Source organism: Trematomus bernacchii, unplaced genomic scaffold (assembly GCF_902827165.1).
Source record: "Trematomus bernacchii unplaced genomic scaffold, fTreBer1.1, whole genome shotgun sequence".
Lineage (NCBI taxonomy): Eukaryota > Metazoa > Chordata > Actinopteri > Perciformes > Nototheniidae > Trematomus > Trematomus bernacchii.
Window position 1 is genome coordinate 7869959 of NW_022987727.1, and position 13854 is coordinate 7883812.

The window sequence follows — 13854 nt, forward strand, 5'->3', positions numbered from 1 at the left end:
TCTAATGCTTCTAATGCCTTTTTTGCCGAGGTTCAAGGCATTGACTACAGACAAACAGTGCCATTTCTCCCACTAGTTCAAGCCACCATACTGTATGTATGTATTGAATGTGTGTGTGTATACAGGGGCGCCGTTTACCGACAGGCAAGGCAGGCAAGTGCTTGGACCAGAAGGGGGCCCCCAAAGAAGGTAGATTAAGAAGGTCCACAGCAACGACAACATGAAACACCCTTTAATTTACTGCAACGACATGTCGGGAAACCCCCTCAAGGGGGCCCCATGCATAGCGCGCCAAGAAACTGCTTCTTAATTTCAGTTTCGTTTCTCCGCTCGGGGGGGGACTTTACTGGCATTGATCCGGACCAGTGACCTTGTATAAAGTTCACAACTGGACCTTTAATAAAAAAGTTTGAGTACCCCTGTTCTACAGTATTGTTGTTTTATAGTTATTTGTTAATGTATACAACCCAATTTGTGTTCTTTGAAATTGAAAAGGATATTGCATTGTGTTTGTTACTTTCGTTGCAGTTGTATATGTGTCTTAAGTGTAATTTGGCTTGGCTTCGTATTTTGTATGGACATGCTTTTATTTTGAAGGAGAGTTAGCGCTGTTGACAGGAAGTTGTTGTTGCTATGGAAACAACGTGACGGAGATTAATGGAGAAAAAGTTATATCTACATATCTACGATAACGTTTATGGTTAAGTGTTAGCACCCCCCAAAGAGACACAAGCTCTTACGTTGATATTGGAGTTTTCAATAAATTCAATTTGGCAGCCACAGTGCAGCGCGGCTGCCAAAAAAAAAGAAAAAAGAAATAAATTACGAATATCCGAATAACGAAATTGAAACCTGAATAGTACTCCAACGAACGAATATTCGGATATTCGGGTACAGCCCTAACTCCAATCCACACTAACATTTGTGATGTTTTCTCCACCTACACACACACATTGCGGCAGAACAATAGAACAATATACCACAGGGCCTAATTCGTTTACAGGCTTTGTTCCCCCAACAATTAACCAGGACCGTAATCAGGGCTTCCTTTGAGGCTAAGCTATTGTCTGTTTGAACTGCCGTGAGTGCAGGTGTGTGTTTTAATGTATTGTAATGTGTTTTTGGGACTCACCGTGGTCGTGCGCAAACGCCAGCATGGACAGTTCCTTCAGTCTTTGTGCCATCTCATCATACGGCCCACAATGCTCCCCGGCTCCATGGGCAATATACACCAGAGCCCTGAGAGGAGGAGAGGACAGAGTTAATTTAAGTGTTAACAAAAGCAGGCTTCCTTAAACCTCTATTTTGTGTGCTATCTTGCACAGATACAAACAAACAGCAGAAGTTTCCATTTATCTACAAGGAAGCGTCATCTTTCCTTGACTTATCAAAGGGTTCCAGTGGAGAAAGCTTGAAGACATATCTCTTTCAGTACAATACGAGGAGCAGAATTGTACCATAAAGGACAAAAAGGGAGAACAAAATGATGCAAAGTTTTGTGTGTGAGCTTCTTTCCTGGTAACATGTAAATACATCTCTGTACGTCATTGCTTTGACTACTTGTGTTTGAGAGAGATAGAGAGTCAGACAAAAATAAGGGAATGTTAGTAGAGATAGCAGCTATCATCCATCTGTCTCTCTATCTGCCTCAACACGCCCTTCCTTTCCAGCTCAAAGTAAACACTGAGGGAATCCAGTAAACAAGTTGTGACACACTAATTCACAGAAATCAACTTTGACTGTTTTCGTGTAAACTTAAGTTCTGTTTTCGGAGAGTATTCATTAAAACATTCAGCAAAATGGAGCCTGTATGCGAATGTTTCTTCAGAACAGCTGATTCAGTGAGTCATTTTCCAACCAGAGGCATAACCAAAAGTTAAAAAAGATTAAATATGCCGCAGTTTTCCTGTTGCAACAGAAACTATTTTGTAGTTGAGAAAATGATTCAGTTAATTGCACAAGAATTTCCTTTCTCACACAAGTGACTATAAACCACTTCTTGGGTTGGGTTTATGGTCAGCAGCTCAATTTTGTTTACCCACACACTGCTCATGGGGACATACTATATTTCTGTATCTTATATCTCGGCAGCTGTTTCAATTAAAATTCAATTAACAGTAATTTTTCAATCTCCTCCAGGCCCACTTGAGTCCAAACATAACTAAGCTGGCTTTAAAGAGATTTTGGAAGGTTGTTGAAACAGATGTGGTTAATTGAGGTGGATATATATTTATATAAAAATGATGTATCAAATTCCAAAATGAAAACTGAAAGTGTGAAATGTGTCACTGCTGGGGAAAAACCTACGGATGACAGAGCTCTATGCGAGTTTCAACCAATTGTTTAATGAGTCTCACTGTTCTCATAACCCAAAAAGATTATTGAGATTAGCACCAAACAGCAGATTTAGGAACTAGCCGGTAAACAGACTGTTGGCCTTTAGCAGAGCCACAGATTTCCCTCAGGAGTTGGTAAAAACGGAGCTTGAAAAGAAGGAAATGATTACAAGAAATACAAGGAAGTAAACATTGTATTGTAGTATGTAGTTTAAGTGCTTACTGCTTGTGTTGTTCCTTAAACTAATAGGTTAAGGGGTTATAATATTGCCTACAGGTAATTGTGTGATATGTAAGCCAGGATAATTGGTCAATAAAGTCTTTGTCTACCTTTTCTTTGAGGTACCTCAGTCTCATTACACAATGCACCAAGCAATCTGTCAAACATGCCCCAAAGGTAAACTCCAGCGAGCACCGAATGTCAAAGGAAATGCTCTTTACACATAATAAGGCTCATTATTTAAAAGCTACCAGGAGAATCCATTGTTAATTTCACCTATTAAATCAATTTCAGCCAGGAAAGAGAGAAGAGATATCATGTAAAGCATACTCTTTAAAATAAATGGTGGTTTAACTTAATGTTCTCTCGGAAAGAAGAGACTTTTTTGCTAATTAATGCCAAGGCTGTGCGAGCAGGTCTGTAAAGTTTTACTTCCTCTATCAGTGCATATTAAGCAGGGAGCTGAACTGAAACCCTGCAGTGTTCCTCCTCTAAGCCGCAGTGCTGAGAAGCTTCAATCAGCAGCAGACAATTAGCCCAAATGTATTCAGCGACAGAGAAAAAGGGAAGGGAGTGAAACAGGGAGAAAGTGTGTGAGAGTGTGAGGCGGGTAGAATAAGAGTAGCTGTTCATCAGGCTTCATTATCAATTCTCCCGCTGCTCTTTCCCTCCTTTTAGAAAAGCCATGGCCTCGGGGTAAGACTTCCTCTGCACTTGTTGTGTGTGAACATGTGAGTGTGTGTGAATGAGTGTCTTTGTATAGGCACAATGTTCTGAGACACATGCAGAGGGGCAGCAGTGGGTGGAGCTAATCTGGCTTCATTGTAAAGATAAGTGTACAGTGAACCACACACTACAGTTTAATGTGACGTTTTTAGAGTCCTTTCTTTTTGAAGGCGTTATCCATCCATCATTCTCTCAGTACTTCTTTGTCTGCTTCATAACCTCACATTTTTCTCCATCTTTGGTTTCTCTTGTCAATTTCAATTGTAAGCAGAGCTGTCATGGACTAAAGAAAGCATTTAATATCTCTAACTCACAGTTTAGCAACAAAATCATTTGTAGATTTAATCGACAGATCAGTAAAACGGGTTTTCCCACAGAATATCCTGTAAAAGCACAACTTTGAATCTTGTTTTTACCAGAGATGTGCTTATAAGTTACTTTGAAATAATCTATTCAGTATGACATTTTTTTAAGAATGATTAAATAACTAAATAAATCTCAGTCGACTTAGAGCAAAATCAGGGCAGGCCTAATTATGAGTACCCTTGATTTGCAAGATAAAACATCAAATGATGACGGCAACATGCCTGGTGACAGCCAACAGCAGGAGATGTGAAATCTTTTTCTGAAGGATTTAATTAGCCATAAATCTGATCTTGACAGCAATCTGCACTCATTCAGATTCAGGCTTCTGCTGTGACAATATTCAGGCTTCTGCAGTATGTTGGCTCAGAACTGAAATGTTCCCACTTTGCTAAAAATTCTTCTGGCGAGGCTCAAGAGGCATTTGTCTGGAACAAGTGTTACTTCAATAGGCTGTGACATTTTAGCACTGCTTTACTGAGAGATCTACCAGACCCCTTTCTTCACCTGGGTGAACACATGCACTACATGCACTGTGGGCTCTGTCGGGTGTTTCTACAGACAAGACCAGGTATGACAGCCCTCTTAACATGGCAGCTGTGAAAATGTGAAGTGCCTTTTGACGCAGCAAAAATGTTCTAAAAACGTTCATTTGAAGGCAAAGCCGAATTGACAAATCACGATTATGTCAAGTATCTTTGTGCTGTTAATTGAACAGGGATGTTTTATTTGTAGGGCAGCATCTATTTATTAATTTGAGTATTGATACACATTTCCATTACTTTTTTAATTGAATGGTTTTAAAAGGCCATAAAAATGTGAAATCGTAAAATGGCCTATCCTATCACCATGGCTGTTTCTTAATTTGTCAAAAACTGATAAATGAAAATAAATAACTTGTTGATCAGTTGTCAAAATAGGATGATTTAATTTATGTTTATCAGTTAGTAGATTTCTTGAAAAATGGTTTCAGCCCAGGATACAGCTCACACAATAATGTTCTTTAGCGGATGTGTTTGCCTTTAAAATGGGATCATCTTCAAATGAACACTACAGTAATCTTTAGGAATACATGTGCGTTTCCACCTGCATGGTTATTCTCCCACCAAATGTTTTGGTTCCTTATCTGTGCAGCTGCAGGACTTTTATCTCTCAGAAACAAGAAAAGAGGCTTTTTTTAAATGTTCTAACTCATTATCTCTCTTCAGTCTCTCCCTGTCCTTCTCTTCTCCCATCTCTCATGGGAACTGGAGACCCACTTGTCTCCCACACTGGTTTCAGTTGCTGGAACAACATGGCTTATAACCAGCCTTATTAAAACTCTCGCAGAGTGAGACAGAGTCTGGTCCTCCCCCTGCTCTACTCAGAGCTACTCCAAACAACCGCAGACCCAAAACAAAGCCAAGACCCTAATCCCCTTAATGCAATGCTGACTGGCTGCTCCAAGATTATTGAGGAACTCACAGACCTGCCAACTGTGCTCGAGTGCCACATTCTGCACCTTCCACTGTGAATGTTTCACAAAAAGCTGAATATTTCAGGCATTTTAGGCAAGAGGCTGATGCGCAGAGACTCACACTCATAATGAGGAGAGACCAAATCCTTGTAGGATTTCTCTCACCTTGATGTGAAATTCTGTGACTTTTCCATTATTTTCCAAAACATAATCCATTTCATTTACATGTTTTTTTTTGTAAGAAGCAACAACCTGGCTATTTACCTCAGTTGCGCTCACTGCTGAGACCTCATAACCACCATCCAGAGCAATAAACCTGCAGAGCTGTTAAGATCTGCTTTATTCCTGCAAGGGGACCCACTAATTGTCTGCGATCACCATAATTACAAACATCCAATGGTGAGGAGCTTAAAAATTCAACTATAAATACAAATGGAAAGTATGTCTGATGGCTGTTATAGTCCCCTTAGTAAGCGTTTATACTCCAATTGAACAGATTTGATGGTATTTAGGAAGCTCATAGCTCAACAGTTGAAAAATATTAATTAAATTATGTTTACATTTCATTACTTTGGAACAATGAGGCAAAGTTTAGTAAGGAGAACGTAATATATACTGTATCTGCAGTCATGTACATTATGTGCCTAAATTCTTTATTTAACCTATAGTTCATTTTGCGTTATGTTTTCTTTTCTATCAAACATCTTTACAGGCCTCTGAAACATGTAGATTATTGAGAAAAATGCACAAGAGCTTTGGTGCTAACTTTGACAGAGCTAAAGTGCCGCAAATAGAACGAATCCGGTAATCTGCATCATGGATCGTCATGAAAAGTTTAATAAAAATGTACTAGCAGATCGAAGTGTGTGATACTGTCAGTGTTTACAAGCAGAACAAAATCCCTTTTTCACCAAAGATATTTGACATGTGACGGCAGCCAAAGCACAGGTGTGACTGATCAAATGAATGATGGCTTAATTCCAAGCAGCTGATGAAGTTTGCTCTCTTTCAAACGGCGATGGCTTACTTGAGTTAAATGGAGACATTATTTGACTAATAGGACAGGTCAATGGCTGCTGCAAAAGGCTAATACCACCCTGCCTTTGTTGCACCTGATTGGGCAGGGCAATGTTTAATCAGGCAGAACAACTTCAAAGACATTATATTTGACATTTGAATATATTGATTTGGACAGGTCGCTGGGGGGATTGTTCAACACCATGTGATAGGTGTTACTGATGTGCCTTTGTTTTTCTTAAACATACCAAGGAGGTTCATTCTTGGCACTGAAGGGATTTCGCTCCATGCTTCCAGACTGGACAGGAGCCAGAAGACGAGACAGAGCGACTGAAGACTGGCATTTTAATACGATTAATAGACTTAGACTGCTCAGAACTAAATGGTGCGTGTCAGTGTCCCTTTACTCTAATCTGGTGTCTAACAGAGTGTGAGTGTAGGAAAAAGAACCACAAATTGCTGAGCAAAGAGTCGCCCAAAGTATGTATTTGTGTGTATGTATGTATGTATGTGGGTGGGTGACCACATCTGTGCTGTTAAGTGCAGACTCAGTGAATGTACAGTAATAGGGGTAGTATAGTAAGGGGTGTGTATGGATATATAAAGGCAACAATTTAAGGAAAGGAGAAAGTGTATAAGGTAAAGTACAGTTGTTTAGTTTCAAATAGATTATATTTAAGCATAGGCCAAACAGTATTTAAAGTCAACAGATGTTAGAAACTGAATACAAAAATCTAGCTACACTATTTACAGTTATCTTGTCAGCTACAGTATCACACTGCCAGAGCAGCTGCAGTGTATTGTGGTAAATTCAAGGCATTTCAGAAGGTGTTAAAGACCCCTTCAGGCTTTGTAAGAACCCGTAAAGTCCCAGGTGACGGTGAGATATTAAACACTTGGAGCAGAAACAAAATGGATATGACAGACAAAAACTAAGTGACAGGTGGGAAATGAGATGGAGTCGGAGAGAAGGATGAAGTGTGACAAACTGGTACAGAAAATAAAGTGTGTGTGTGCTGCACAGAAAACACAACAGACAGAGACAGATGATGTTGCTGTGCGATGGAGAGAAGTGGAGTCAGACAAACAGCAGGCGGCCACAGAAGGGGAGTTTACACCAGTCATACTGAAAGGTAAACCAAAGAGAATACTGGAAATGTTACGCTGCATAATGAAAAAGCTTTTGCTAACAACTGGGAGGAACATTTTTCATGACGCAACAAGCAAACGGCACACTCTGTTATCTGCATAGAACATCACACACAACCTATCTGCATGATAGGGTGGTGATAGGGTTTGACATTATATAATGGCATGATGTTCTCAGCCACAGTTAGATAGAAAATGGCATAAGTGATAGTGTGTGAGTTTAAGAGCGTTAATTATTAATAGTCAAGACTAGGGATGGGTATCGCTAGGATTTTAGTGATATCAATACCGATACTGCTTAACGATACCGGTATTTTTCGATACCCTTATCGATACTTTTCAATAATTTGGTGCTCAAAATTATAGACATGATTACAAGATGTGAAGATTAAACAACAGTCATTTTATTGTAATTTATTTGTATTTATTATTTAATGTAACTTTTTCAATGTCATACCAAGCAGGTATGTGTGTGTTTGACAGTGTAACATGACGTAGAAAAGATAGCTTTTGCCAGTTATGTGCTAAAGTAGCCGTTAGCCCCGTTAGCCCGTTTCGCTAAGTGTTGATTTAGACTCTTGGTGTTGGACTTCTGTTCCGTGTAGGTAAAAATGGTTAATATCGTCTGTTAGCTGAGTTTCTTCCCGTTAAGTGGGTATGCATCATGAATAGGTTGTTAAATGTTAAGAAGCCTTGAGACGCTGTTTATTGCAAGATGTTGCGTCTGCCCCCGGGAGTCTCACAATAATAAGAGCGCTGTTAGGAGAGATGACGAGTGGCATTCACAGTGGCCAATCAGAGGTACTCAAACCGGATACGTCACACGGGATGAGGGTTCTCAACCAACCAGAATTGTTTAAACTAAGGAAGTAATTCATATACCGATAGCAGCACCGTTTGTCCAGCAGCTTAACGGTATACCGATACCGTCCAATCGGCTACCGGTACTGACTTAGTACCGGTTCTCGATACCCATCCCTAGTCAAGACACTATTTTAAAGGGGCCCTATTATGCTTTTCAGTTTTTTCTTTTCCTGTAGTGTGTTACAGTATGTAGGTCTTTGTACATGTAAATAGTCTGCAAAGGCTAAAATCCAAAAGTGTACGCTAGATGGAGTTTCTCTCCCACATTCCCCCGCTGCCTGAATTGCCTCCATTGGACTCTTTTGTTTTAGTGACATCACTATGTAACACTCGGGCATCTATTGGCTTGCGCTTCAACACATTGTGCATGATATGCTAAGCAGTTGACCAATCATTGAAGAGCCATCCAGATAACCAATCAGAGCAGACTGGGCTCTGGTTTCAGACAGAGGGTGAAAAGAGGTTCTGCAGCACAGGCAGTATGAGAAAAATAAAGAGCTTTTTGAACATTAAAGCATGGAGACACTTAATAATACACTTATGAAACCTTGAAACAAGTATAAAAGGGCCCCTTTAAACACTTACAACTGAAGTTTATCTTTCATTTAGAGATTCAGTTAACATGCTTTAATGCTGCTAAAATGAAAAATAACATGCCTTTCTTTATTACATGTTTTATGTTAATGTTAATGTCTTAACAATTTAAATAATATACTACCTTTGATCCCATGCTGTCGCCTCTATATTTTAAAGCTTTGGATGTTTGCATAACCCATTTCCAGTTTTCTTCTGTAAATGTATTTTGCTTTTTCGGCATCTTATCACTACTTGCTGCTGCAAAATGTTCCTTTCCCCACGGGCTACTTTAAATTACATTTAATGCTGTATAATATTTTGATTTAAGAAATCCTAAAAAGTTATATAGAGTACAGATTATTTACAACAATCCATGTCTCATTTTATTTGACAGTTAAGCTGTTAATTGTACTGTCATTTCAATGATGCAGTAATAGTTCTAGCTTACTGTTAAATCCTTTTAAAATTGTTAAGTCATTGTGAAAATGAGGAACAGTGGAATAAGAAGCTAAAATTAACTTATCTGTTTCCCCTCTTCTTTTCTTATATTCGTTAATTGTGAAAGATCACAGCTGGCTCTGGGATCACCTACTAAATTAGTTTTATGGTCATACAATTGGTCCTAATATTTAATATAGTGCATTACTCAGCCCAAATTTGCCCCCAAGTGCAAATATGAAGAGAGCCATTATAGAGCTTTATCTTTGTAAAGTAGCCTCCACTGACATGTGTAACAGTGATAGAAGGAAGCAGGGAAATCAAATGGCCTGACACCAGGAACCCAAACAGGGAAGGAACATCATCGAGACACCAGCAGCAGAAATGGCAGCGTGACATTTTGACACAAAGTGTACGTGACAGTTAGTCGTGTGAGTGTGGTTTTCATGGTGGAGATGTGCTCTGTGCAAAGAATGTATGACTCATGTATAAAAATAAGTGAAACGTCACCCATTGGTTTGTGGAACACCGTTTTAAAGCCTTAAGTTTGTCTCTTTGGTCGTTCCCACCCAGAGGTGACCATACAGTATTTGGATGAGAGGCTGGAACCAGGCAGGGATATGCAATGTTGCGCGGTTGCGAGCTGTCAATCAACAGTTTGCTGAAACCTGAAACCCAGCTTCATTGTCTACTTTACTCTAAATGGGACCATAATTTACAAAATGGAAATCATGCATTATAAAGAAGACTTCATGACTGAAGTCTTCTGACTGGGACATAACTTATGTTTACCATGTTTACTGATAAATCAAGTGAAAAGTAGAGCTTATTTTCTCATAGACTTCTACACAATCAGTCCTTTTTAAGCCACCAGTGTATTTGCCCTGCTGACCATTACAAATAATGCATAAACTATATACTATATGTTAGGGCTGCTCGATTATGGCAAAAATCATAATCTTGATTATTTGGGTCAATAATTGATATCACGATTATTAAAAACGATTATCCATTTAATTTGAAAACATCCATTTATTGAAATTTTTTTTTGAACAGTATGCTTTTAACAGTTGATTACCCTGAACTTTAAGTATAATTCAACTGAAAAACCAATAAAAATAAAAATAATCGTTTTATTTCGATTATGTTGTTTTCATAATCGTTGCAAGCCAAAATCAGAATTGCGATTAAAATACGATTAATTGAGCAGCCCTACTATATGTACAGTATACTACTTTAATACAGACTCTGGTTTGGCTGATATGCTGATCTCCATGGGTTTAAAGCCCCTGTTGGGCCATCTATCAATCATTGCTGTGGCCCTCCCCTCCACCTTTCACCTACTTCCTGGTTCTAGTAAAAGGACTTTTCAGGAGTTAATGAACTTTGAACCATCTGTTTCTCATACAAACAAGAAACTAATTAAGATTTCAAATGAATTTCTGCATTACTTTCTAAGTTGTATTGTTGTATCTTTCAGACATTTTGTCTGTTTGTCATGATGGTCATGAAAAAAGGAATTATAAATAGTTTACTTCAGTGCCAACAGTTACAATCCTAATCATTAATGGCTTCATTTTGTAAGACAATACGTTTGGCATTAAGTAAATGTGTATCCAGCTACGACCAAAAATAAAACTACTAGGAACAATTCTCAGTTTAAACAGCGATCTAACCAAAACCATTTTGGAAAGAAGACACATTGAAGACCTGATCTGTAAAATTAGTGAAACAATATCATTATCGGTAAACATTTTTTGCGCCAAGAGTAAAGTAATAATCAACCAAGGTTATCAAACCTCTTCAAGGCATCTTCACCACCCTGCTGTTTAACAAAAGGAACACAAATTGAATAGATCCTTCCCATTAGTTTAGATTGAGAATAAGGATCAAACAGTAAAAAGCTTGGCTTTAACCTTCTAGCCCAGGGGTGTCAAACTCAATTTCATCACGGGCCACATTAGCATTATGATTGCACTCAAAGGGCTGGTTGTAACTTTAAGACTATATAAAAATACATATATAAATATTTAATATATATAAAATAATGTATAATATTACATTTTTGCCTCTACATTGGATTATTATCGGATAGGGTAATAACTTCATAATTGTCTATGTCTGAAAGCAGAAGTCTAGGGCAAATATATAGGGCAAGTCTCTTCAGTGAGAATGTCACAAAATGATTTAAAAAGAAAAGCCAAATTCTGAAGACAAAAAGTCACAAAAAAAACCAGTGACATTTTAAATCTCTAACTTTTGATCATCAAAGCGTATCACTGCACCAGCTGCTCCTGTTACTGATATGATACCACTCTTATCATAAAAGTGAGAAGAATTTTTTTTTTTACGTTTTCAGAAATGTATCCATCCTTCCATAAAGTATAGCATTTTCAACAATGGTGAAACTTGTATTTTAAAAGCATCCACAGTGTATACTAAGAATGTATAATTACCATTCATGCCAACGGCTACAATCAAGTCTTATGTACCTATAATGCAATAAGCTTCTGGATAAGCTACATCTAGAAGAGTTCATGAATTGGGTTCTGATACGCTTAGTCACGTTGTGTTAAATTACTGATCTGACTGCTGCAGTGAGTGGGTTGCTGTGAGTCTGCATCTACTGAGACCAAATGAAACTTAGTGTGACACACCAGTGCAGGGGCAGTTTGTGATACAACAGTATAGTGTATCAGAGTATTTATTTCATGGTCAAGTGTAGGCTGTACGATAGACAACAGGCTGGAGTGTCTCGTTTTGTGGAACTTGCTCAGCAGGTTTTACTCTTACATAATATTGTGTGTATAGCTGGGATTTAGCATTAAGAGGTTTCGAGGTAAATATGTTCCCATGAGAACTACTAACTGTTAAGGAATAATTATTCTAGATATCTAACCTTTTACTCTGACATCTGTTATCTCCTTTAAGGAAAGGCCTTGGTGCCATATGTGTTGTTGTCACCAGGTTGTGACCGGTCAACTTGACTGGCACGAAGGGTAATTGTTGTGAGAACACTGAGGCACTTCTTTATCGGTGTTTGTGGACTCTAGGATGTGAAATCCTTGAGGCCATGAGTGTCGGACGCAGGTGGCTCAATGTTCCCAGCTGTTTAGTCTACTCCTTCAGAGATGTTGATTTCTCTCTGTGAACCAGTTAAAAGGTCTAGCATAGAGAGAGGCTCTTCAGAATTGACGTGGCAACTCTACCGTGAAGTCAGAACCTCTGACTCTTTGATTTGTGATGTGAATCCTCCGGCCGAATACTCTGAATAAACCCATCAGTGTTTGACATCAAAGCTCCAACTCTCACCGTGTCTCCTTCCTGAGTCGGTGACTCCATGCATTACTACACAGAAGTTTCCTCCACACTAACGATTATATTCTGATTAACACAGCATTCAACAGCATATTGAGACCAATACATCAGTTTGGGGTATTGATGAGGGTGTACTTTTACTGAATAGCTTCGGTTTTGTCAGCTAGTAAAACGTGCAGTAAACCTACCAGACACAGCTTTTAGGAGCTGCTAGCTCAGCTTAAATATTTTTAATTAGTCTGGGCTTCAGTGAAGAATTTAACTGTTAAAGTGTAACTGGAGCTTGGAGCGCTTTCTGTTGCAGTATCCAAACCAATCTTTGCAGAATGCTCACATTCTGTGGCAACAGAGAGGTTGAATTTAAGCACAATGTACAGAACGGCTATAAAGCGTATGTCATAATGAGCTTCTAATCATACATAACAGTACAAAACAATTCGTGGAGTTTTGCATGCCTCTCAGTACCATGACTTCATGCATTTTCAGACCAGTTGGCCTCCAGTGATATCGCTCTTATATAAGCTGACCAAAGCCTTGGCTCTGAAACAGTTACAACACAGAAGGATCTGCAGCTATTTTAAGCCTGCAGTGATTCAGCTTTTAACTTCCAAAAAAGAAGAAGTAAAATAAACCTGCCATGGTGTGCCAATCAAATGTGTTATTTGGGCTATGGATGTCTTGGCAGGAGGAGTAGGAAACTTTTTTAGAATCAGTTATACATTTCCAAGTATGCTTGAAATATATGAGCAGATAGTAGATTTATGTTCATGGGAGAATGAGGGCTTGGGTCTGGAAAAAGGGCTTCTGTGTGACCACAGCTAAGCCTCACTCATCAGAGCTATTATGGGCAATTATGTGGTCAAATGTTTGTCACACTGCCCATGCAGAATCATGAACATCTTCATGTTCTCAAGAGCTGGCAGAGTGCATCAGACAGAGAAACCCAATCCAACCACAAAAACAAACTCTCATGGTTTACCCACATACACATATCTGCAGGTATACAAGCATGCAAATAAAGAATAAATTACTCATCACTGTGGGGGAAACTTCTGAAGCAATTGGAGTCAGGACTCAAAGAGAGACACGATGGAGAGCTGGAGCTTTGATGGCAAACACTGACGGTTTATTTGGAGCTTCGGCCGGAGAATTCACAAGACATATCACGGGCCACGGTCTGACCACACGGTTGAGATGCCAAATCAATTCTGAAGAACCCTTCTGTAGTTCAACGTTTTAGTTCAGAGTGTAATAATCTACATTCTTCAATAGATAGACTAAACAGCTGAGGGACACTGAATCACATTTGTTGTCGCTTATGGCTCGGGGTCATCTACACCCCGAGAAGGATGTGTTCCAGGTGTCCCACAACAATAACTATCTCGGGCCGA

The 13854-nt window shown here is 39.0% G+C and overlaps 1 protein-coding gene across 2 annotated transcripts in view; it reads right to left on the minus strand.

Moving 5' to 3' along the window:
• The window catches only part of mgll (monoglyceride lipase), a 41240-nt gene that overhangs the window by 23467 nt on the left and 3919 nt on the right, over positions 1-13854 (minus strand). For both annotated transcript variants that reach the window (XM_034145030.1, XM_034145032.1), the window contains one exon: positions 1133-1239. In XM_034145030.1, coding sequence (XP_034000921.1) covers positions 1133-1239 — 107 coding nt within the window. The remainder of the gene's footprint in view (positions 1-1132; positions 1240-13854) is intronic.